Consider the following 25491-nt stretch of genomic DNA (forward strand, 5'->3'; position numbering starts at 1 on the left):
TCTCTCCTGTGCCTGTGTCACACAATGGTTTAGACTCCTGAGGACTGAAATACTTTGGTCTGACCCAAATTATTGGGCTCAGTATATACGGGTAACTGCATGAAATTTAATGGCCTATGATATACAGAAAGTCAGACTAGATGACCTAATGGCCCCTTCTGGCCTCAAATGCTATGAAAATATGAATGGAAGGATGGGAGTGCATGGAAGAAAAAGTCTGAGATTATTTGTGACTCTTATAAAATGGCTAATTAAATAAATTGAGATGCCTGTTTGGAATGAAGTGGTCTAGTAAAATTGTTTTAAGAGGGGGATGCCAAGAAGCTTATCTATAACTCAGTAACTCTGAAAGTTAGGTGCAGTTGGGAGGTATTTATAAGATACACACACAGTTTTATCTAAGTATTTATTATATGTCTCATAGACTACAATCGGATACATAATGAAATGTCAAAATATAATACTAGCAACCTCAAACAAAGCCTAGAGCAGATAAAGAAGAAAGACTTTATGAAGAAAGACTTCATGAACATCAGACTTCATTAGCTCTCTTTTGCTACAAAAAGGGAAAGGAAGTGAAATATTTCTTTACATTTTGGCTAAAAAATTCTTCCATTAATCCATTTTTAATGTTTCAGTAAATTACATGAAACCATTAATGATTTATATATTTACTGCATTTGAAGTAATCACAAAGTTAATTTTTTACTCTACCCAGTCAGTTCTACTTATGCACATTCACTGGACCATTTACTGGACCACTCTAAAGTCAATGTGAATAACATCAAAAAGAATAATTAATTTTTAGTGGGGAAACTGTGGGATGTATTATCATGTGGAATGCATTCTGTTTGATTGCAAAACAAATCTTTTTTAGAGTCAGTTCTGATAGTTCCTATATAATCTTTACTGTAGGTGCTGCATTAGATAAAGGCATTGTATAATACAGGGGTAGGCAACCTATGGCATGCATGCCGAAGGCGGCACGCGAGCTGATTTTCAGTGGCACTCACACTGCCCGGGTCCTGGCTACCGGTCTGGGGGGCTCTGCATTTTAATTTAATTTTAAATGAAGCTTCTTAAACATTTTAAAAACCTTATTTACTTTACATACAACAATAGTTTAGTGTTATATTATAGACTTATAGAAAGAGACCTTCTAAAAACGTTAAAATGTATTACTGGCACGGGAAACCTTAAATTGGAGTGAATAAATGAAGACTTGGCACACCACGTCTGAAAGGTTGCCAACCCCTGGCTTAGTCCTTTATTAGCTTCCAAACTCCATGTTAGTCCATTTGCAAGATCACCTGGTACAGGAAGTATCTGGCATAAAACAAACAGCCCAAATACCATATATACATTACTCAGAGGCATGACAGTCATGCAGGTTATAGGGTTCCCTGTCTGGTTGTCTGCTCCTCCTTAATAGGTGCAGCCAAGAATAATAAATGTTTAATCCTAAACATATTCCACATGCTTAATCCTACAATAGTGTTCATTCTCCCTAAGGGGAAATTCACTCTAAGGGACTAAACCAAACTGTAACAGCTGGTGTATGATGCCAACTTTTGGGCAGCACTATGGTATGATAGAGAAAAACAGAGAAGATCTGTATTTATCTGCTCTGTTCTCTGATTCCATGGCCCCCACATTCCCCTGCTCAGCCAAGAACGCCAACCTTGAATACTTGTCTAGTTCTCCTATCAATATTTCTGAACTTTCTTCCACGCTGGGCTTTACACATAGCACAAACTCACGCTGAAAGGGCTCTCCTTCTCAAGATCCCTGTTCGGAGTCTTTCAAATGAGAATCACCTGAAGTGGTCCCGCTACTTGTCTTTCCTGTTCACTGGCTAGTTTGGTTTCTCTTTGAGCAGTTGTAGTGAACACGGATCTATTTCGATAACTCTGCACCACTCCATGCACCTTTTACTTTTCTAGGTACTAATATTTCAGGGCACAGAGATTTTGGTCCAAGAAAAAAGCCAGCAGTTTTCTGCCGCTACACCGGCTTCTTGGGCGGAAACAGCAGATGTGATTAAGAGCCCGCGTGTGTGCAAGGAGGGGCATCCCGGCTCCATCACTAGCAGCGTGCAACATTGCTGGCACATCCTGGAACAGGCGCCGCTGCCGTCCCCTCCCGCTCCAGCTGGAGCTGTGAGAACTACGCATGCAGCCTACTGCCCGGTAACCCAAGCCCAGCCCCGGCGCAGACCCTGACTCAGCCCGCGCCCCCCCTCCCTCCCAGCTGACACAGTAACCCGAAACCGGGGCGGGCGCGGAGTTCCGGCGTCCTCCGGGAGCAGGAGCAGCTGGCGAAGGGAGGAGACAGGGAGGAGTGGAAGAGGGAGAAGGGGAGCGGGGTGCTCTCGCCTGGCTCCAGCACTTAGGCGGCTGGGTCTCAGTCTAGCGCAGGGCCTGGTGAGCGGAGCAGCCATGAACAGGCTGGGGCGGAAGGACAACGAGACCCTCATAGAGATGTCGCTGGCCACGGATGGTAAGTGCCGGCAGCCGCGGGGTGGGCGCTGCTGTTCGTTCTTCCATGTGTCCCCGGGCTCCGGCTGGCAGTCGCGCGCTGGCTGCCCCACCTAGGGTGACCAGATCTCTCCCTCCCCGGGCTGCGGCCTAGGAGCCTCCCTGGGCTGGCGGAGTGCCTGGCCAGGGACCTAACGGTGCCGCCGGCGGGCAGGCGTGGCTGGGCGTGGGAGGAGGCTGGAGCTGGGGCGCTGGGCGGTCAGAGCGAGCCGGGGAGCCGTGGCTGCCCTGCCGGGTGCTTGTGCCGACGCTGGGGGCCGGCAGCAGCGGGGGATCCGCAGAAAAATGGGGACAGGTGGTGGGGGGTAATAGGCACCTATATAAGAAAAGGCCCCGAATATTGGGACTGTCCCTATAAAATCGGGACATCTGGTCACCCTAATTCCCCCAGGCCTGGGCAGAGAGGTTCCCACAGACGGGGAATAAGGCGTTAGAGGGGGTGCTTTAGGCAGTTTAGGGGCCACTGGAAGGCCCATTCGCCCCAGTAGGGAGCCGCCTCCTTTCCCTCCTTCTCCCCTATGTTGGAGCCTTCCCCACATCCTTCCCTTCTTCAGAGGTGGGAGACTGCACCTTCTCCGTCCTGTTTATAGCACGCTCAATGCTTTAGGCACAACACATCCTGCATCTTGGCAGGGGGTTAGACTAGACCCTTGCAGTGCCTTCTAACGCTATGGTTCAGTAGACCCAGGGTATACAGCTCCTTGCACTGGTGCAGAACTCTACCTGGGGCAGCCGCTTGCTGCTTCCCTCTCTCTGTGCTTTGCTCTGCTTTCTGTAGAGCTTGTCATGCCAATGAGTGGACTCCCAGAGAAGCCCCCTGGTTTGAGCAATGATGGGCAGTGGGGCTGCAGCCTGATGCATTTTGGGGACAGGATTAATCTGTAACAGTGGTTTTCAACATCTTTTAATTTGCAGACACCTAAAAATTTCAAATGATGATGCAGACCCCTTGGGAAATCTTAGACATAGTCTGCGCCTCCCCTGGGGTCCATGGACCACAGGTTGAAAACTACTGTTTTATGGTAACAGCCACCTTTTGCAGACCCCTTTAGACATAATCTGCAGACCCCAGTTTGAAAACCACTGGTCTGTAATGATTTGCGATCCTGAAGCTGATATTTCCAGGTGCCTGGAGTACTTATGTGTACACTCCCCCCTTTTTATTAAAACAAATAAACCTCTGGAGGAATATTTATATTTTAAATAAAACTCCTTTGATTTTTTTTTTTGTAATACCCTCTGAAAAGCTTGAAAAAGGAGGCTTTTGCCATATCACATTGGCCACAATTTTTTTTTCTCTTTTTGAATGCAGTTGAAATTAACATGGATGCCATTGTTTAACAGCAACAGAGCATAACTTTCGCTTAGAACAGTGGTCTGCTTCTACTCTTACTGAAGATAATAGAAAATATCCCCTGACTTTAGTAGGTGCAGGATGAGATCCGTTGTTTGTGCACCGGTATTCCTGATTAATATGACAGGAATTCTGAAACCAGAGTTTGTCAGTTTCATGTTGCTTCAGAGTGCATAAACATTCCCAAAACAGCAACTATCAGGCCTAAAAACAAACAAACCAACACCACCAAAACACCTATTGAGAATCTAGTGGACTTTCCCCATCAGATTCAAAGTATGTTGAATCAAATTTTGGCCCTCAAGGCAAGCATTTGACAGTATTGCTTTTAAGGAGTTTGATAGTGAGCAACATCAAATGGAAAATTAACTGCCAGGAGCTATTTGCAGTGACAGCTTTTCTGGGTACACAGTTCAGATATCACTGGGTTCACAGTGAGTTTGCGTATTCTGAAGCTAATACCCACTGAATATTTGCCCATATTCACATTTGATGGTACTGGAAGGAGTGGGGTATTTGAGCCTGCTAATCAGCAGAACGTTATCAGAGCCATGTGGGGAGTTCTGCCTGACTTGTCTTTCCCCCACTTTACCTAAGCCAGGGGTCGGCAACATTTGGCACGCGGCTCGCCAGGGTAAGCACCCTGGCGGGCCGGGCCAGTTTATTTACCTGCTGACGCGGCAGGTTTGGCCGAGCGCGACCCCCACTGGCTGCGGTTCGCCGTCCCGGGCTAATGGGGGCGGCGGGAAGCCGCGGCCAGCACATCCCTCGCCCGCGCCGCTTCCCACCGCCCCCATTGGCCCAGGACAGTGAACCGCGGCCAGTGGGGGCCGCGCTCGGCCGAACCTGCCGCGTCAGCAGGTAAATAAACTGGCCCGGCCCGCCAGGGTGCTTACCCTGGCGAGCCACGTGCCAAACGTTGCCGACCCCTGACCTAAGCACTGAAATTTGTAAATTGTGCCTAAAACTGACCTACTAGAATACCTCATAACATATTCCAACTAGTTGTTTTTCTGTAGTAGTCTGAGATGAAGTTTTCCTCATGAGTAAAAAGGAAAGATTAATATTTACAAAGTACACACTGTTTTGGGAATAATCCCATTGCATTCATTTTTACCTGTATGTCTCCTTTATGTTTTTTTTATTAGTCATAAACAGAGAATGTAAGGAGAAGCTAGTTTTCCTGCTAGTTTTAAGTTTCCATGATCATATAAAAAAATGACTGGACCCTACCACATAGCAAATGTTACAAATGAGAAACTGGAAACTGTTATATACATATTTTAGAAACTTTTTTGGCAAAATTGATTTGGATTATGGTGAATCCTTTCATTGCTTTATTTTTTCACACATTTGCAAAGCAACTTGTAACCATCAGATTCCTAGACAATTTTCTAGGGTTGGGTTTTAGTGTTTGATTGTCTGAGAACAAATACAAGGCCTTTATTTAAAAAAAAAAAATCAGCACACTCACACCTCTGATAAAACCTGTAAATGTTGACAGTTTAAGACCTCCAATGACTTTTCAGTAAGTTTAACCTCACTCTTAGTACTTCTGAGGGAAAAGTTAAGCAAAACCACTTGCCCACTCTTTAAAACAAATAAACAAACAAACAACAAAGAGCAAAACACACAGAGACCTTTTTAAGCCTTCTTCATAAAGAAGCAAACAGGGAATAAGACCAGTTTTGATTTTTTTTTTCAGATCACGTAAATTGTCCTTCCACTTCAGAACATTGAATTATTAATGTTTTCCCTAGGTGTGCTGCAATACAGATCTTGACCTATATGCACCAATTCAGTAATAAAAGTGTAAGGGAACACAAGCCATCCAAGCTGTATTAGAGGTCACGGAAAGTATGGGTTGATTGGGGCAACAGCTCTGCAGAATAGGCCCTATAGTAGAGTCTTCTTCATGGCTCCTCAGAGCTAAGATCAAAATATATTTTTACAATGCCTAGCAAAAAGGGACCCTGATCCTTGATTGGATTCTGTAGGTGCTATTCTAATGCAATTACTCATGATAATTAATAGCTTCCCACTGAGCATGTAGAAGCTTTTCCATGCTATAGGTATTCAGATACTACAGTGATAGGTGACAGTATAAAACCCCTCAACTATACACCCTATATGCCCTGTATGCAAAGGTCTGTGGGTCAGGAGGGATAAAGCAAAGTGAGCAACTGGAGCATATTTTCCTCCAAGGCTGGTTCATATTTGCATAGGAGTTAATGTGCCTTTGCACCTGTTGTACAACTGCAGTCCCTTCAGGAACTTGAGTAGTGGGAAAGCAATGATAGTATAAGGGGAGGAAAATCACAGGTCCATCTGGAGCTGAAGCTTCCTCTTGGGATTTGGAAGTCACTCCAAACCTTCTCCTTTGAGGGGAACACTTCAAGGAAACTATGAGTTTCCTAGACTTTCTTGCCTCACTCCTGTGGTTTTACCACAAAAAAGGTAGGGTAATGGTCCCCTATTCATGGGTGTGACATGAAGTTTTTTACTGAAGAATTTTATTTCTTACTATTCTGGTAAATTTAAAGGCATGTCAAACATCACTTGGGAAACTTGAAACTAATAATAAAAGGCAGGAGACTGTGGGCTTTGGCTAGGAATATTTCTCTGATATTAGCTGGCTTTCTCCTTTGTTTTTTTTACATGAAAAATTAATGGTAAAGGTAGCACTGTTGTGGAGGATAGCCCAAGGCTCTGGACCATCAGAAAGCTAGTATACACTTCAGTGCCATGTTGCAAAATGTATTGCTTTCCATTAGTAGTTTTTTGTATTTTGAAAAAAGAACTTGCATAAACTCTGTGTGTGTGTGTGTGTGTGTATACACACACACACACACACACCCCCCCCACACACAGTTTGAACTCAGAATAATTAATACAATGCTAAGAATTTCTTGACAGTAATAACCTAAATTCCATGACACTTATTTATATTGCTTGTTATCTTATTTGTCTTTTCATACCTGAGAAAGAAAAGTAACAAAATGACAACAGGAGCTAATGTTTTCTCTGAGTGCACTTGTAACGTGTTATTGTAGTCTAATAACTCATCATCATTCTGGGCCATATTCTGATCTCATGTAATCCAAGGTAAACTCCACTTATTTCAGTTTAATTACTTGGATTTACACTAGAATAATGAAATTAGAATATTCTGTATTCAGTACTACAGTAAACTTCAATTATTGAAGTGATAGGTGTAATAATTTCTTGTCCACGTATAGAAGAACTGAACGGGATATCCTGTTCTAGGAGGATTTGAACTAAAACGGGAAGATTTATTAACCTGAACAATGTTTGAAAAATTACCCTTATGTGTTGAAAAACAAGCCTGTAATAGTTTAGAAACAGTTCAGAAAATATGTTTATGAGACAACATAGAAAAAACTCCTTAAAATCAGAAAACATGTTATCTGTGGATGGAATTTAGTTAATAAAAAAGCTGACATGTAGCTGCGTGTGACAAAAGTAGATGAACAACTTAAAAACATTTTGGCTAACGAAAAGGACAACTATGTTTTAACAAACTTCAGTGTTGTTTGTAATAGGAAAGTTTACAATTTGGAACTGGACCCAGCTAACTTAAATATTACTGGTTTATATAAATGCAAATACATATGGTAAGTGTTTTAGTGCATTTAATGAGAAAATGAATCTGTAGCCCCATTTCAACACACATTTAAGTATTGTGGAAATCTGCTCCCTGACTTGGCACAGCACCTAAGCACATGCTTAACTTTAAACATGGGGTTAAATCAATCTGTTCAGCACATCACTAAAGCATGACTTCAGTAGGATTTAAATACATGCTTAAAGTTAAGCACATGCTTACATGCTGTGCTGAATCATGGTCTAAATGCAGTTTGGATAATGCCAGTTGAAGTTATTAATTCTATAGCATGTATGAATTATAGACTTGCTTATGATAAGTTACAAATGGAGCACTTTCCATATAAAACCATTGTTTCAGGACGAGGAAAGTTGCATGAAGTGAAACTTCATTCAATTTTTTGGCCAGAACTGGATTGTGTATTAAATTTAAAGTTATCAGAAAAATAACAGTTTAAAAATAAGTTTGTATGGCATTCAGTCCTGGATTTGGATGTCTCTGTTCACATGTGAAGTCTATTTTCCTTGGATAATTTTTTAATTGGATTTGGAAAGTGTCACTCCCTTGCCTTTTATTAAGTCTGAATGTACTAGCTCTTTAGCACTCTTAGGACTTCTCTACACTTAAAATGCTGTAGCAGGGTAGGTGCACTGCTATAGTGCTTAAGTGAAAACACTAATCTACAACAACAGGAGGGGATCTCCCATAGGTGTAGGTAATCCACCCCCCCCCAAGAGGCTGTAGCTAGGTTGACGAGAGAATTCTCCCATCCACCTAGCGCTGTCTACACCAGGTGTTGCGCTGATTTAATTGCGTCGCTCGGTGGGTGTGAATTTTTCACACCCCAATGAGCAACAGTCAGACTGATCTAATTTCTAGTGTAGACCAGGCTTTACAGTATGTCTGCACTGTAATCAGAAGATGTTTCTAGCTAGAATAGCAGTGTAGCTGTAGCAGCATGGACTGTGACATAGGCCGACTAGATCAAAGCTAGCTCAGATATGTCTACATGATGCCTTTGGTATCATGGGAGATAAGGGAGCAGGCCAGAAGTTATTCCTGGATATCCCGCCTGACAGTGCATAACACGGAGCAATTGAGCCAAATTCTTTTCTGTTGGACATTAGTATAGTTCCACTAAAGTCAATAGAGTTGTGCTAATTTACTCTAATTTGGCCCCTTTGTTTTAATACATTTTAGCACCCAATCCAGTGCTCATTGAAGTCAGTGGAAAGACTCCCACTCACTTCAGTAGCTATTAGATCATGCTCTCAGTTAATTCTGGTTTAAAACTTTGATTTCCATCAGTGCCAGCTCCAGGCACCAGCTTAACAAGCAGGTGCTTGGGGCGGCCAAGGGAGAGGGGCGGCACCTGCGGCAATTCGGGGGCGGCAGGTCCCTCACTCCCTCTAGGAGCGAAGGACCTGCCGCTGAACTGCCGCCGCCGATCGCGGCTTTTTTTTTTTTTTTTGCGCTTGGGGCGGCAGAAATGCTGGAGCCGGCCCTGATTTCCATGGAGACATATTGTAATTTCCCATCAACATCCAACAGTCTGATGTCAGTATTGGAAGAAAAAAGGCAGACAGGATAATTTTCTTACTGTTCCCAGTTTTGTCAAGCTCAAGCAGTCAAAATCAAGAGTCAGGTCTGACAATCACGAGATTGTTTAAATCTCATGAGTTTTAAAACCAAAAAAATAATGCCTTTTGAGTTTTTAATTTATCTTTGCCTTAGAGCCTTTAGGGCACACAGGCCATATTTTCTAGCTTTTGTATTCAACCATGAGGTTAGAAATTTATGTATTTTTTAAAAATGAAAGTTGATTTTCTCACATAATCCCAGGATTCCAGCAGTTGGGGAATAAAGAGAAACACCACATCCCACAAGATTTGTGATGATGACAATGGGCAACACTGAGTTCCCCTGAGATTAGATGTGTTCATTTGGAAGGCAGTTCTTTCATTTTATTTTAGTTTAGGGTTGCATCCACTTTGCTTGAGTTCAGATTGGATCTAAATGAAAAACCTATTAATTTAATTGCCAGCATTTTCTAACAGTGAAATGGTTCCCTTACAAAAACAAAGGGAATCAGAATAAACTGAAAATTACCCTTTTACCAGCCTGTAGAGTATAGTTATTGCTGCACATCTTACACAGTTAGAGTAGTCAATTTTCAGTGATTAAAGCCCAGTCCTGCAATGGGCTATGAATGTATCAGTGCAGGGACCATCCTTGTGGAACATATTGCAGGAGTGGGGCCTAAACCATATGCTCTCTTGCTTTATGTGGTGTAGTGAGGAACAGCTTGTGCTAACTCAGGTGTAAAATGGATTGCACACTAAGCTTCGACACCCATGTTTGAAAAGTTTGGCCTTAATTACCAAGACCCCAGTTCAGCAAAGCAGTTAAGCACCTGCTTAAACTTTAGGCCTAGGTTTTAGTCCATCTCTGTTCATCAGAGCTCTTAAATGCACACTTAGATTAACTTTAAGCATGTGCTTTGCTGAATCAGGACCTAAAATCAGGGTTAAGTATATAGTGATGTATGAGTTCAAGGGACTTGTTAGTCATCTTTATTTCAGAGTTTCTTTTACAGGAAAAAATATGTTGTATATTCTAGCATACGTAGTGGCTCTTACAACCTTGGAACAGCCTTAACAATTAAAGGTATTAAAATAGATTTTCAAAACCATAATACTGTGCCCAAATGTCAATATTTATCTTTTATACGGTCATTCTCTTTAGGATTTTTGTTGGAAGTAATCAGGGGAAACTAGCATTTAGTTCCATACAATTTGCTTGTAACATGGTTTAAAATAACCCCAGTTTTGAATACATTAGACAGATAAACTTAGAGCCATTGCCGTTCTTATTTGGGGAAAACTCCTATTGACTACATTAGGATTGGACTGTTAGTCCCGGAGGGGGAGTGTGAAAAGGAAAGGTTAAGAGAAGGAACGTGGTGAACAGTTTAGGATGTTTAAATCTTTTCCTTCAACTAAAAAAATGTCTTAATCTATAAAAATACATTTAAGCATAATGTTAGCCCAAATTGTGGACTAATTAGAATTGTTTTAAAAATTTAAAAACCAGCATTTATTTATACTTGAAAAGAAGCTATAGAATATATACAGTAATTGCTTTTAAGCTGTTCATAATTACACCAAATTACATGGTATATAATACTTATGGTTAGTACCATCATTCATTTTAATGGGACTTACAGTAATTATTATAGTTCTATAATTTAATCAAATACAATACACATATACCAGATCCAAGAGAGCCCTGCACTGAATGTTACAATTTTATAACCATTTTGCATAGGGAAATTATGTATTGATAGGATATGCCCTTTTACCAAGATGTTGTACAGTGTATAGTGCATATTTCTAATATGCAAAATGTTTATAAGTTAATGATACATTTCCAGCCTTAAAGCATTCTGTGTGTGCTTTTTGTTAGCTTTATGTGCATGTGATGATTGATAATTTTTAAGTATTGTAGCTCATCAGTAAATGGGCCAAATTATGCTTGCATTACACATGCAAGCAATCCCACTGATTTCAGTGGCAGAACTCATGTGTAAGGTTAAGATTTTGTCATGGTTATATTTAGTAAGAGTCACAGACAGTTCGCAGGCAAAACAAACAAAAATTCACGGAAGCCCCCGACCTGTCTGTAACTTGTACTAAAAATAAGGGGAGGGTTTGAGAAGGGATGACTGATGCCTAAGGTGGGGGAGGGGGAGTGAGAGCCCAGGCCCTGCTGCAGGGGGGTGTAGCACTCACTGCCCACAGTGGGTGGGAGCTGCGGGAGCTGCCCATGGTGGCTGGTAGCTTCCCTGGCTGGCTGACAGTTGTAACCCTGCTGCCCCGGGGCTGAGGCGGAAATTGTCACAGAGGTATCTGGAAGTCACAGAATCCACAACTTCCATGACCTCCATGATGTAATCTTATCCTCATGTGTGAGGCGAGCAGAAATAGGCCTTAGTTTGTCTAACCTAGCGATTGTTAATTTGGGTTTATTAATTGCCAAATAACTTTAGTTAGGTGACATGTTTGTACATACATTTTCATTTGACTTTCATGAACATCCATTTGAGCAAAATTTTGTTTGGATGAATGTTCTCTGAAAGCAAATTACAGACCCATAGACAAGATTTGTTTAATCAAGAAACAAAATTTATTTTGTAATGAAAAGGAATTTGTCTTGAGAGGATGCAGAAGTATACTTTGCAAACATTAAGTCATCCAGTGAGGGAACAGAAACAACACTATGCGAGTTAGGTTGAATAGTGATTTCTGAATATTGAATAATTGTATATTTGCTATGAAGAATCAGCAAAATAACATTAATTGCACAATTTCTAATAATTAAGAAATCTGTATAAAATGTGATCTGCTTGTGGACAGTTCATTCATTCAAGTGCCTATTGAACCTAGGCTTTGAAATTCAGGGTGCTTCTTTACAGGGCTTGAAAAATTTACCTGACATATACTAGCCACAATAAAAAAATAAAATAAAAATGTTTGTCTCCAGGTCCCATGCTGGTGGGTAGAGTTCATAGTTTTCCCAGTGATCAGCATAGCAAAATTGATCTGATGCTTAGCCATTTCACTAGTACGCAGAGAGTTCAGAAGTGCAGCAGTTAAAATTAATGAGACCAGGCAGCAGCAGAAACACATTGGAGCTGTCAGTTTTGGTGTGCAAGTGATTCAAATTTGGATGGTTCTTTGCAACCATAAGGGCTAGAAACTTATTATTTTTTTAATAATAATAATAATAATAATAATGAAAGCTTAGATGCTGCAGAGCTCAAAAGCATTAGTCCCCATGCTAGTCCAGAAATGTGGATTTTTCAAACCCTCTAGTAATTCATTATAGACCAGTGAGCAGAGGAGGGAAGGGGAAAGAAAAAAAAAATTCACATTTGACTTTTCCATTAGAGCCCCCAAAAGGCCGCCAGCCTTTTCTGGGAGATTTCTACCATTTAAATAGCACTTTAAGGTTATGAGTGATTGACAGATATCTAAGTGAAGCTGAAGGGTGGAATGCTTTCAGCTTGATGGTGTTGTATTGTTCCCCCTGTTAGGGGGGGAATCTGAATACACCTCAAGATGGAGAAAATATATTAGAGCATTTTCAGAAGGAGAATGTTTTTGCATGTGTGTGGTGGGAGGTGAGGGTATGGGCATGTGTGATGAGAATTTCCAGAGGTTTGAAAGGCTTGCTATTACATACTTTGAAGGCTCCCCAGCCAATCTGGGTCTAAACTTTCACATTAAACCATTAGAGGTCTGTAATACAACACTGAAGTAAAGCAGTTAGTTCAGTATCTAATGAACACTCTCAAGTGGCAGCTTCCTCCAGAGAAAAGGGTGGGGGATCTTTTCTGCAGCTTACTCTTACCAAATATAGATTGAGCTATGCAGCTGACTCATACATACAGTACATCCGATGTGCCCGTCGCTCCACAGTGCTGAAAAGCAACTCTTTTGTGCTTTGTTTAAAAAAAAAAAAAAAAGCCATTGTAAACATTTAAGGCTGGAGTCTTACCTGGTGTAAATTGGTATAGTTACTTCGAAGTAAGTCTGTTTAGCTCCATTGACTTCCATAGAACTAGACCAAATTACACCATTTGAAAATCTGTTTTGATATTTGTAGTGCAAGATGCTATCATATGCAGTTGTCTTTTGCAGTCTAGCTAAACATGTTGAGAACTGTAATAGAAAGAGTAGTTAAATCAAAATGCACTTTGAATTTAGAATACGCCAACATTGTTAAGCAATTTGTTTACCTATATAATATAATATGGATGTAGCATACTATGATTTACATGTCTCACTTATAATGATTCTATTCTATAAATCCAGTTAATCTAGGGTTACCATATTTAAAAAATAAAAAAAGAGGACACTCCACGGGGCCCTGGCCCCACCCCTTTCCCACCCCAACTCCGCCCCTTCCCCAAAGTCCCCACCCTAACTCCACCCCCTCCCCTGAGCACCCCGCATTCCCCCTCCTTCCTCCCAGCCACGCGAAAAGGGCTGCCCGAGCGCTACCGGCTTCACGGTTTGCCGGCCAGCCCCCAGACCCTGCGCCCCCAGCGCAGCTGGAGCCCGGAGGGGAAGCGCCCAGCCGGGGGCGCAGGGTCTGGAGGCTGCCCGGCAAACCGTGAAGCCGGTAAAGCCCGGGCAGCCCCCATGCCTCTGGGCCCTGCGCCCCCGGCCGGGCACTTCCCCTCCCGGGCTCCGGCGGCTGCTGTGCTCCCTGAACTCCTGGGCTCTGTAAGCGCCGAGCTGCCCGAGCGCTACCGGCTTCGGGCAGCCCCCATGCCTCCGGACCCTGCGCCCCCGGAGCCTGGGAGGGGAAGTGCCCGGCCAGGGGCGCAGGGTCCAGAGACATGGGGGCTGCCCGAAGCCGGTAGCGCTCGGGCAGCTCAGCTCTTACAGAGCCCAGGAGTCAGGGAGCACAGCGGCCCCCGCTCTAAGGTAAGCCAGGGAGTATTTTTCCCAGACATGTTCGGCTTTTTGGAAATTTCCCCCGGACAGGGGTTTGATTACCAAAAAGCCGGACATGTTCGGGAAAAAACGGACGTAAGGTAACCCTAGTTAATCTAAAGAAAAATGCATCTTGTGTCCCTAGCACTTTTCAATTCTTATTTGGCTTAGCAAACAACAGCATGCTCCAGGGGCAGAATACCATTACAGTAAACATCTGCATTAGCAACATAATCTTCATACTAAAGTACTTCATTATGTAATGTAAGCCATCAGTTGTGGGTTTTGTGGCTATCACATCTAAACAGTTTGCAGGCAGTTCACTGGTTAATTCACAGAGTCTTCCCCAAATGCAGTGCTGTTAATGGCCTTGTGCTGGGCCCATTCCACCACTTATGGCCCCTCGACTCCTCAGTTTAGAAGTGAATGACGCATTGGCCATGGCTTTTTGAATAGAGGTGAATTTCACCCACAAAGAGTTGCAGAGGGGTGTTGAATTCCCTTCTGTGGCTTCTGCTATTTAGCTCCTCTCACACTGCAGAATCATGGCATTTTCCTTTCAATTTGAGCCATCCACAGCTGCAGAGGTGCCAAGAATATTTCATCATGTAGCTAAAGGAAAAATCCTTTCTAACTTACTAGGGTGCAGCTGCTTCCACATCTCTCTGAGCAAATCTTTTCATACTACTAACAAATTCAAATATTTAGCAATAAATTCTGAAAAGCAATGTAAATGCAGACTAGTTGGCTTTAGTTAACACCCCTTAACTACAGGATATTTGATTGGAGCATGAGAGGTTTGTTGCTGTTGCCCCTGGAGAAAAGATTAAGCACTGAGATAAGCTTTTCTAAATGAGCTTATTTCATCCATCAGACATTCTTGGCTGTTCTTGCTGTATAAAGTTTGCACTTCTTGCTGAAATACTGAACAGCTGCTTCATACAATGGAAGGACAGTGTCACATGTGTAGATGAGGAGGCTTGCAATGTACTCTTATTCAGCTGATTGGATAGGATTAGCCGAAGGAATGAGAACTCTACCAAAAATGCTTTTAAAAATTATACTAAAATGTTGTCAGCAAATATTTAGTAAACAACCCAAGATATATTTGTGAATATCTTTCATTAAAGTAATGAGCCTTCTAAGGAGTTGCAAGTGGTTCTGATTATTGTTAAATAAAGATGTACATAACAGTAACATTATCTCTGACACAGCAGCTTTCTCGACAGATTTATGTCATTTGTGATAATTAGCAATTCAATGAACATTGGTACTAACGGTTTTATTATCAAGAGGCTGAATTAAAGGAGTGATGTGATTGCCGGGCAGGCTTCATTGCATCACACACTAATGCCCTAGATAAAGCTAATTAGATATTCTCAGTTGTACCTCTATATACATGTAGGGAAGGAAGAAAAACAAAATTGTTTGGATATTTGTTGCAATTATAACAAGATCTCACCTCTGGAATGTCAAATTTGTTTTTCCCTGTAAGGCAGTAATATGCAAAAAAGTCAACAACGTGAGTCAGGGATAATATTGAAGATGGAGGGAAACTTATTTTTTAAAATACTGGTTAAGGACTTATTGCTAGGTGTACTATACTCCCAGTGATGTGCAACCATTTGTGATAGATTTGTAAAAGTCTACAGCTTGTTAAACATTGGTCACAGAAAGAACTCCATTTTGTTTGCCAGTTCTACACCAGGAAAATTGCCCATTGCTGATAGTGAATGTTAGCATGGATGCAGACAAACAGCTGCTGGACACAATTTAGACCAGAACAAACCATGTTCAGCAGTATTTCAGAAAGCTATGGGGACAGATTTTAACCCTAGTTTTCTGAAGCAGAGGTGAGCAAGATGTCTCGATCTACAGTTGCAGTTAAACTGTGTTCAGCACCAGTTCAGCCGCACACATTGTTGACTTTATATCAGCAATGGGTAATGTTTTAGCATCAATCAGGACTTGAATGCTATTAGATGAATTCAACATACTACAGTAGCACTCTTAATTTTCGGCACTTTACAGCAGTTCTAAATGTAAATAGGTCATTAATATCCTAAAATCTTTATTAAAATATATTTGTTTAAAATACTAGTTTTAGTGTATTTAATTGAAAGGTCTTATAATTGACATATACACATGCATTTAAACAAAGTTAAATATTAAGCTTAATGTTAACATTATATAGCTTATATTAAGGCAATGGAGTACTGACAGTTTTGACCATAATGTAGTTGTTTACACTTGCTTCCAAACAGCTTTGAGGCTTGTCCAAATTAACTCTCTCATATCACCGAGGTTTAATTATGATAGGCTGACCCTAACCAAGTCTACTTACCACTAGGCACCCCTCTTATACCTAGGCATGGCATAGCAGCTCCTCACTGGGCTAACACTTCCTATCTAAAGTCACTCCAGTGCTGTGGCACTTCCTGTGTCTGGAAACTCATTCAGCAGCTCTGGCTAGGTCAGTCTTTAGTCTACCCTTCCTGGGTCACAGCTGTCCAAACTGTGAATCCAAAACTGTTTTTAACTGAAACAAAAATCCTTCTGCCTCTCTGGGGCTCTTCCTCAGAGAGCCCTCAGTTCAACCTGGAGCCTCCTTGCTAGGCTCAACAACCATTGTGACAGGCTTGTATACCCCATTCTCAGGGCTAGTAGGGGAACCTAGTCCAATTCTCTACGCTAGGTTCTAGCCTAAGGTCCTGTTCTACACTTCTAGAGTCAGCTTCTTGACTCATGTTGAGGTTTTCCCTAGGCCACTCACCTCACCTCTTTATTTCTCTCTGAGTTACCCAGTCCCTTCCCTGTTTGTTGAGAGTCTCTCCTAAGCCTCCCTAGAGAGCTTTCTTTTCCTGCTGTGAGCTTCCCCCTTCTTATTCCCTGTCTAACTTTCCTCCTGTCAGTAGCGAAACCTGATTCCTTTTATAGAGGAATCATCTGATTCCTCTCATGTGGGGTTCATCCAGTAATCAAGGTTGGCTTAGCTTCAGGCTCTCAAGCTGATGGGGCAAACCATCCTGTTACACTGACTAGTGAGTCAGTAATGGTTAGCATTGTATTATCTAACTCAACTCTTCACAATTGTGTTTGAACATGATACAATTTTATAATGTAGTCTAGGTCTTGCAGGTGGGATCTTGAGGGAAGATCCTGAACTAGATCAGACCTTCCCTCCCCACTTACCCCAGGCATTATTCCTAACAAGAGAACATGAATTCATCATTTCTGAAACTACCTTTTTCTCACCCACAGAATATCACATTTGAGATCTATCTTGGTACACTGAATTTTCTGTACAAAGTGCTCTAGTAACTTTTTGATTTTTAGGGTCCCTCCGCCCGGGAAAAGCCTGTGTAAGCGGACTTTATGAGTCCTCTTTTACCAGGCTGCGGAGCACTAATTCCACTACTGTGTTGTCACATTGGCTGCTCCCTTGTCCTTGTTGAATGTGTGGAGAAGGATGCCAATGGATCCACACACACACGTGGAACATCAGAGCTGAAGCAGGTCTGCTTTTAGGCCTTTTGCTCCTGGGTTGGGATTGAGGCAACATTTACCTCTTTCATAATTTTCAAAAGTGTGTAGAAATTACTATGAACAGAGATGCTAGAGCACTTGAGCCCTTCTTATTATGATCCTTAGTAATATATTACATTTCAGAAATCTGCCAAAAAGTGTGAATGGATTACACAGGCTCATTTTCCTGAGCGTGGCTCCATCATACCATTCATATACTGTGAATACTGAGCTATAGAAATAGGTTCTGCAATTCTGACTTCTGCTTCTTATGTTTAATTGCTACTGAATTTCTAGTGTGTTATCTCTTCAGATGTGCACACAATAGTCAGACTTTGAGGTTTGACTTCTTTGGTTTTTTGTTTTTTTTTAACCCTTCCCTTCTATTCAGCCTGGATTTTTTTTTAATTTTACTTTTAAGTGTATTTAAATCTAGTGATTGTCAGAATCCACAGAACAGGCTTAATGTGAGGAGTGACAGCATGAGCTTCCTTGCATAGCTCTGGCACTGAACGACCTGGAGGGATCAGAGTGTACTCCAGTTACCATATCCCCTTCTCAGTTGTGGGTCTCTGCTGAAGCTGCTAGCAAAGGGTTCAGGTTAGTGCCACTTGTGGTGTTGCTGATTGTAATGTGGGTATTTAGATATCATGCTCTGAGATGCTGCAAAATAGCTAAGATGGATGGGGCTGGCTTCTATATAAGTTTTGGGAGGTAACCCTGCAGCTGTGTGTGTGTTTCTCAAGAGCGGGTAGCAGAAACATCTCCTCTCACTCCCAAGATGAAGTGCCCTGGGTGGTGCCTGAGCCTGCATAGTTAGGAACAAATTCTGCTCTCTTTTACATTGGTGTAATCCAGCCTAACTTCAATGACTTTAGTGGAGTTATTCTGGATTTACTTTGGGATGACTGTGATGTTTTGTGGATCACCCAAACTGGTCAGGAGCTCTGTCACCACCTACTCTGTAGCTTCGGGGTGTCTTTGTGCCATGTGGCTATCGTTCAGATCCCTGCCACAAGTAGCCAGCTCTTAAGCATAAGGTTTCACCCTGGCTTTCACCAGCCTAGTTACTCTTTGCAGGGTGACACCAACAGCCCTCCCAGTCCTGTGTGTTTCCAAATCAATCCTCACCAGGTTCTTAATTACCAGAAACCAATCCCCCAGTTATCTGTTCCCTTGGGCATACACAGTACACACAGATTTCACACCAGAGACCTGCTCGGGGTATAAATAAACAAACATTTATTTAATAGAAAAAACACACATTCAAAGATGAAATAATAAGAAAACAAGCATACACAAGTTACACAGAAAATAAACATAGTGACTTTACACTTCCATATTAGATAAAATCCCTTTTCTAATATAAGTTATCTATTGCTTTTAAACAATTTCCCAGCAAAACCCCCTCACTATAGGGGGGATCTACTGTTCCACAGACAGTTTCACTCCTCAAGGCTGTCCCTCAGTTTCTGGATAATTTTCAGTTCAAACCCCTTCCATTTTAAAACGGTTTGCAGTTTTTTCCCCCTTCAGTCACTGTAAATACTCAAAGGGGAAAACTCCCTCCTTGCTTAGTTTTCGAAGACTGGGGTTTTCTTTTCAGTTTCAAGCTCTCTCCATGTGCTTTGATGCTTTCTTGTTGCTCTTTCTTGAGCTGTACAATAGCTAGGTGCTGGGAGTCAGTTTCATCTGGTAAAGAACATAAGAGCTACCATACTGGGGTCAGACTATGGTCCATCTTGCCTGGTATCCTGTCTCTGACAGTGGCTTGTACCAGAGCTTCAGGGAGAGTGTAGAAAACAAGGCAATTATGGAGTGATCCAACTCTGCCTTCTGCTCCTGGCTTCTGGCAGTCACCCTGAACACGGGGTTGCGTCACTGGCCATCTTGGCTAATAGCCATTGATGGACCTATCCTCCATGAACTTATCTAGTTCTTTTTTGAGCCCAGTTATACTTTTGGTCATTACAACATCCCTTGGCAATGAGTTCCACAGATTTGTTTGTGTTGTGTGAAAAAGTACTTCCTTTTGTTTGTATTAATTTCATCGGGTGACCCCTGTTTTTTTATTGTGTGAAAGGGTAAATAACACTTCTCTATTCACTTTTTCCTCACAATTCATGATTTTATAGACCTCTATCATATTTCCCCATAATCCTCTCTTTTCTAAGCTGAACAGCTCTAATCTTTTTAGTCTCTCCTGGTATGGAAGCTATTCCTTACCCTTGGGAGGTAGCCTCTCCTTGCTTGATTGCCCTATTGTGAGGTGATGATGAAGCTGCACCACAGTTACAATTATATCAGTTACAATCTATATATGATACATACTAGTGGTTCTCAACCTATTTACCATTGTGGGCCAGATATGCAGCTCTCTGTGTTATGTGGACCACATCCACACACTATATATACAATCTGTATGGCCCTGAGGATGTCACATGGGCTGCAGCTGTGTGCTGATTGGGCTGCGGATTTAGAACCACTGATGTATACATACATTCATAACCATAACATATATACATATCTCATAATGACTATTAAGTTCAGAACATTACAAGCGTTCATAAAATTTTTTACTTGATATACTTTTATAGTAGCATAACACAGTACACAATCAGTTGGTTTAACTGCTTGTTTTTAGAGTTTAAACCTTCTGTTCTCACCTTGGGGTGTCTGGATCCTGATTGTCACTGACAGCAAAATTTGGGCCATTGAGTTCCTCTTCACGCTCAGTTATATTAGGGCTAGATTCTGGTTGTAGATTCTGTGCCTGGTTTCATCCTATTCCTCCTCAGTTCCTGTGGGGATCCATGTACCACTATCAACGCTATATTAGTGGAGTGCTTGTAATTCCCACTGATTGTTGCTGGCCCCTAGTAAGTAAGCAAGGAGGAAAGGTCTGCTGGTGCCCTTTTCCCCAGTTGTAATCTGGACCTTACTGTGCAACCCTTGGAATGTTTGTTTTTGCATTTGTAATGTAACAGTAACACACAGATCTATAGATGAAGAATAAATGTAGGGTAAGGAACTAATTATAGTCTTTTCTCAGCCAGAACAGCTGTCACATTTTATCTTGCTAGTGTAAATGGTGATAATTTCAGGCTTCAGTTTGAAAACAGACATTTTAAAGGAGCATATGGGTTACTCATGAACATAACAGTGTAGTATCAAAATTTAATTAATTTACCACACTGATTAATCTGCATGGAGTTCTTGATTATGGTCAGAACCTTTATGTATACCCTCTTGGGTATCTGTGACTGATTAAAAGCTTCCAAGCATGTTCTGTTAAGAAGCAAGAATCTCTTTAGGAGTGGTGCAGTTTTATAACAAAATCTCAGGAGATGACGTGGCCTTCTCAGCAAGGTTATAGGGATAACTGCGGAACTTCAGCGTTATCAAATACTTGGCAAGAGAGCAGAACACCATCAAGCCATGAAAACTGTAGGTGGGGCACATATGCAGGCAGCACATCTAAATATATCATAGTCAGGCCTTTAATTTTTCTACAGTCTGTCTTGAAACTACAGAGTGCCCTGTGGTTTGCTCCTCAAAGAGGTTTTCTTAATTATGAGTTAGGATATTGGAGAGCCTGGAGTTGGCAAATTTGTAGTGTTCTGTAAATGTATCATGCTGACAAGTAAAAACTGTAACAGACACGTGTATAGTAAACATCCAATTTCAAGGCCATTGTCAAGTTGGATGTCTGTGATCACTTCACTTCGTTTTAAAGACTAATGCTTATATCAGATACTGTAAGTGCTGAGGACTATGGTCCATTGCCCAAATCATCTTATTGATTGATGGGAAAGATTTTTTTCTGAGATGATCTGGGATCTAGTGCCAGCTCCCCAAAAGTCATCCCATCTCTGTTACAGTATCTTGGGCACAAAGCATGAGTTTTCCAAATTGGGAGTTTACAAAACCAAATAGAAATAGGAAGGTTTTAATGCAATTCTTTAAAAAAAAAACAAAAACCCCAAACAAAACAAAACAAAACAAAACAACAAAAAACATTTTGTGTTGTTCTGTTTTTGTTATGGCTGTTTTGATTATAAGCATAGAAGGTGAAATCCTGGCTCATTGAAGTCATTGGGAGTTTTGTCACTGACTTCCAGAGGTCCTGGATTTTACTCATATTTCTGGATAGGTCAGGAAAACCAATGGAATAGATCACCAAACTTGTGCCCAAGAACCAAAAAGTGCGGAAAAATATAATGTGAAATTGACCAGTTGAATTTCAATGTCGAAATGGAATGAAATGCAAAAAACTTGCCTAGTGAACAGTAAATCTAGGGCCTGGTTCTGTCTTTACTGCTTCTGATCATCTTATTATGCCTACAAATGGTACACACACCCAGTCTGTGTAAACCATCTTATTATTATTGTTATCCCATTCACTCTGCTTGTTCATTACACCCAGCTGTTACAGTCTTCAAGACTGTCAGCTCTTCGGGGCAGTGATTGTTACTTACTCTATGTCTGTACAGTAGCTAGTGCATAGGGCCCCCCACCAGGTTGAGACCACTATACACCAGTATAATACAAATAATAAATAATAATAAAATTAACCACTGTGTTACTTCAATTTTACACCACTATAACTCCAGTGATTTCAGGGGATTTTGGAGTGTGCAGTATATCATGGCTGCATGCTCATTCAGAACCTCTTCTCTTGAATATAAAGACTAGGGTGGTCCTTGGCATGTCTCTATGTGTGCAAGTTAAGCAGGTATCCAGAGCATTTTCCTCTTCTTGTGCAGCCACATACGTAGTAATGGACACATCTGGCCCTGAGGGTATAGAAGACGTAAGCAGTACACTACAGTGAAAACAAGTGCATAGTAGTTGTTACAGCTGAAATGCTGAATTAGATCGGTTTTTCAGGAATTCCAGTGTTTGGTATTTTGCCACTCCGCCTTTGGGAGGCTTCTTCAGCATCTTGTTTCCCCTTTATTTAAAATACTACCTAAATGTCTAGCAGTTTAAAAATACTATAGGTTTTCCCTATGTCCAACTACCACAATTTAGAATATTCCTTTTTGGAACTGTAATTGATAAGATTATCAGTGTAGATGTGTATCATTTTGCAAAATGTTGAGCTGATGATACTTGTAACGTATAATATGTACAGAATGATATTTTATTATAGCCCACATTGGAAAGAACTCCCAGCACTGCTAGCTATTCAAATATTGTTTGCTGTTGAAAAGAGTTGCCAGCAGCACCACATTAAAATACCATTTAAGTAATGTGCCACTAGACCCTTGTTTGTGGTTTTTTGCTAAAAACAGACCATTTCCAAAGCTGATGCCTTTTATACCAAAGGGTATAAAAGAGAGACACAAAGGGTCAAATCCAAGGTCTCTGCCAAAATTCCCATTTATTACAATGGGAATTTTTCCTGAATAAAATTGACCTAAAAACTGAGTAAGGATTTTAAGATTTGACTTATACTGTGTAGGAGATCAAAGACATTGCACAATGATAGACTTTTTCTTTCTGACATATTGTTCCGGATTGCATCAATTTAACATGTTGGAGCTGCCCTTGGCATTCTTTCTAAAATGATAAAAGAGATTTTGTTAGCACTGGGAATAGGCCTTGTTCTCTCTCCTGTATGTTGATGCCTTGTTACACACTATCATTCTTGTAAATTTTGTTTCTTGTATTTGAGTAACACGTTGTTCTTTGGAACAATTCAGGAGGCTTGTTTGTAGCAAAGTTTAAAAATAAAGCACTTTTTGTAAATGAAAGTGTCAGTGCAGCAGATAACATTTGCTACACCCTTTGAAAAGGAGGCACAGCTCCTGCTCCAGCATGTTCACCCTCAAGGCCTCTTCCTGAGTCATCCGAGATGCCTATGGGGGACTCCTGCTCTGCTAATGGAATTAGTCTGGATTTACACTGATGTCAGAGCAGAATTTATCCCTGCATTCACCGTAGAGAGCGAGTATATTTAAAGTTAATTTGGGCTTGGTTTTTAGAGATGAGACATGCAGTACAGTACTAATATTGCATTACAAAATAATGGTACCAGTGTAAATGTCTGTAGCAGCATCTTATTCCTAGCTGCTCAGGAAAACAGGTATCTCTAGTTAAGAGAGGTTTTGCATCAACTATGTTATGAATTCACATGAGGAACATAAGAGGTGATTTCAGTTCCTTCCTTACACTTTGTTTATATTTCTGCTGATTTAGAAACATAACATTTTCTTGTAGCTTATTTACGTACAATATTAATGTATTGTCTGATAGAAATTCAGTTCTTTTGATACAAGGGCCCTTTATATGAGGCTATATTATTTTTAACTGCTGTGTTAACTGGACTTCTCTGCAAACTCTAGAAAGAGGGAGAGAGAAAAACCTGATTAGCATTTGCTTAGGATTATTATTTATTAATTATAGATTATTTATAAGTGTCAGTTCAGATGTGCTAGCTTCTTAATCATATCTTTAAGGGAGGCTATGTTACTTGCTCTGTCTGTGTTCTGTGTATGTATTAGTTTGAAAATTGGGCCAGCTTTTCAAGAATATAATGATTGCCAGGGCTGGCTCTAGGTTTTTTGCCGCCCCAAGCAAAAAAATTTTTGGCTGCCCCCCACCCCAGCCCTGGGCTCTCACCCCCACCTCCACCAGTGCCCTCCCCCACCCGCACCCCCTGCCGCCCCAGCCCTGGGCTCTCTCTCCCCACCCCACCTGCACCCCCTGCCACCCCAGCCCTGGGCTCTCCCCCACCAGTGCTGACTCCGCCTGCTCCCCCCTCGCCTCCAGCTGGTCTGGCGCTGGCAGGGTTGGGGTAAGCAGCGGGTCTCCCGGGCCGCACCTCAGCCCAGGGTCCCTCCAGCCAGGGCTCTCGCCTCCAGGACTGGCCGGGACCCAGGAGGGCAGAGCCAGGGGACCGCCCCGGCAAGGGGCTGAGGAGCCGGGGCAGGGTAGCCCCAGAGGGAGCGGAGCCCCGGAGAGCGGGACACGGGCCCTGCATGGCAGCGCCCCACCCTCTATGGCCCCGCTGCTGCTGCTTCTGGCCGCCCTGCCGCAGTCCCTGGGCGGCTCGGGCTGCTTCGCCCAGCCCCGGCTGTGGTGCTGGGGGGCGGCCGCCCTGCGGCACCTGAAGGCGGCTCGTGTGCCCCGCGGGGCGGCCCCCAGCCCGAGTGTTCCCCACTCGGAGCCTGCCCGGCCCAGCCACAAGGTGCAGGCGCTGCTCCCCCACGGTGCGAATCGCAGGCCCCAGGGTGCTCCCCGCGCTGCTGATGCCAGGGTCGGCTCTAGGCTTTTGCTGTCCGAAGCAACAACAATAACAAAAAGATGGCCGAAATGCCGCCCCTGAAAATGTGCCGCCCCAAGCACGTGCTTGGTTTGCTGGTGCCTAGAGCCGGCCCTGATGATTGCTCATACAGTGGATGTGCAGTAGCTTTTAGGGCTGAACAGTATGATTTATATAAAAAAAATTACTTAAGGAGAGTAGATCCAGTACCTTAGTTTCTGTGTGTGCATGTGTAATTGAGTTTGGGGACACATGCTTAAGTTAAAGGGCTAAATTCATCCATAACTCTATTGATTTCTGTGAAGCTGTACCAGGGTAAGCTTGACTCTATGCCCAGCAAGACAAACATAATAAATCATGTTGACATCACTAGGAACTCAAACAATGTTTTTTAAATCTACTAAGAAATAGATTGTGTATTTAGGCACAGCTCTGAATGTGTGTAAACCACCAGTTAGGAGTAATCCAGGGAGGCATTGTGTCTCAGAGACATGCTTCAGAGGCACAATTCACTCTCTGCTTCCCCCTTGCAGAGATTCAGATAGTAATTTATTGCTTATGCAAGCAACAAGTTGCAACACTCCCCACATTAACTTAAGTATGCTGGTCAGCATGCTGAATGGAGTCAGAGATCCACCTCTCCCAGCCCACCTGCTCTAGAGGTCCGGGGTGACCTA

At 42.2% G+C, this 25491-nt stretch overlaps 1 protein-coding gene across 2 annotated transcripts in view; it reads left to right on the plus strand.

The window, feature by feature from the left end:
• The first annotated feature begins 2438 nt into the window (after positions 1-2438).
• The window catches only part of ANO5 (anoctamin 5), a 94711-nt gene continuing 71658 nt past the window's right edge, over positions 2439-25491 (plus strand). For both annotated transcript variants that reach the window (XM_065403062.1, XM_065403063.1), the window contains exon 1: positions 2439-2499. In XM_065403062.1, the coding sequence (XP_065259134.1) occupies positions 2439-2499 (61 nt within the window). The remainder of the gene's footprint in view (positions 2500-25491) is intronic.

The sequence above is a fragment of the Emys orbicularis genome, chromosome 4 (assembly GCF_028017835.1).
Source record: "Emys orbicularis isolate rEmyOrb1 chromosome 4, rEmyOrb1.hap1, whole genome shotgun sequence".
Classification (NCBI taxonomy): domain Eukaryota; kingdom Metazoa; phylum Chordata; order Testudines; family Emydidae; genus Emys; species Emys orbicularis.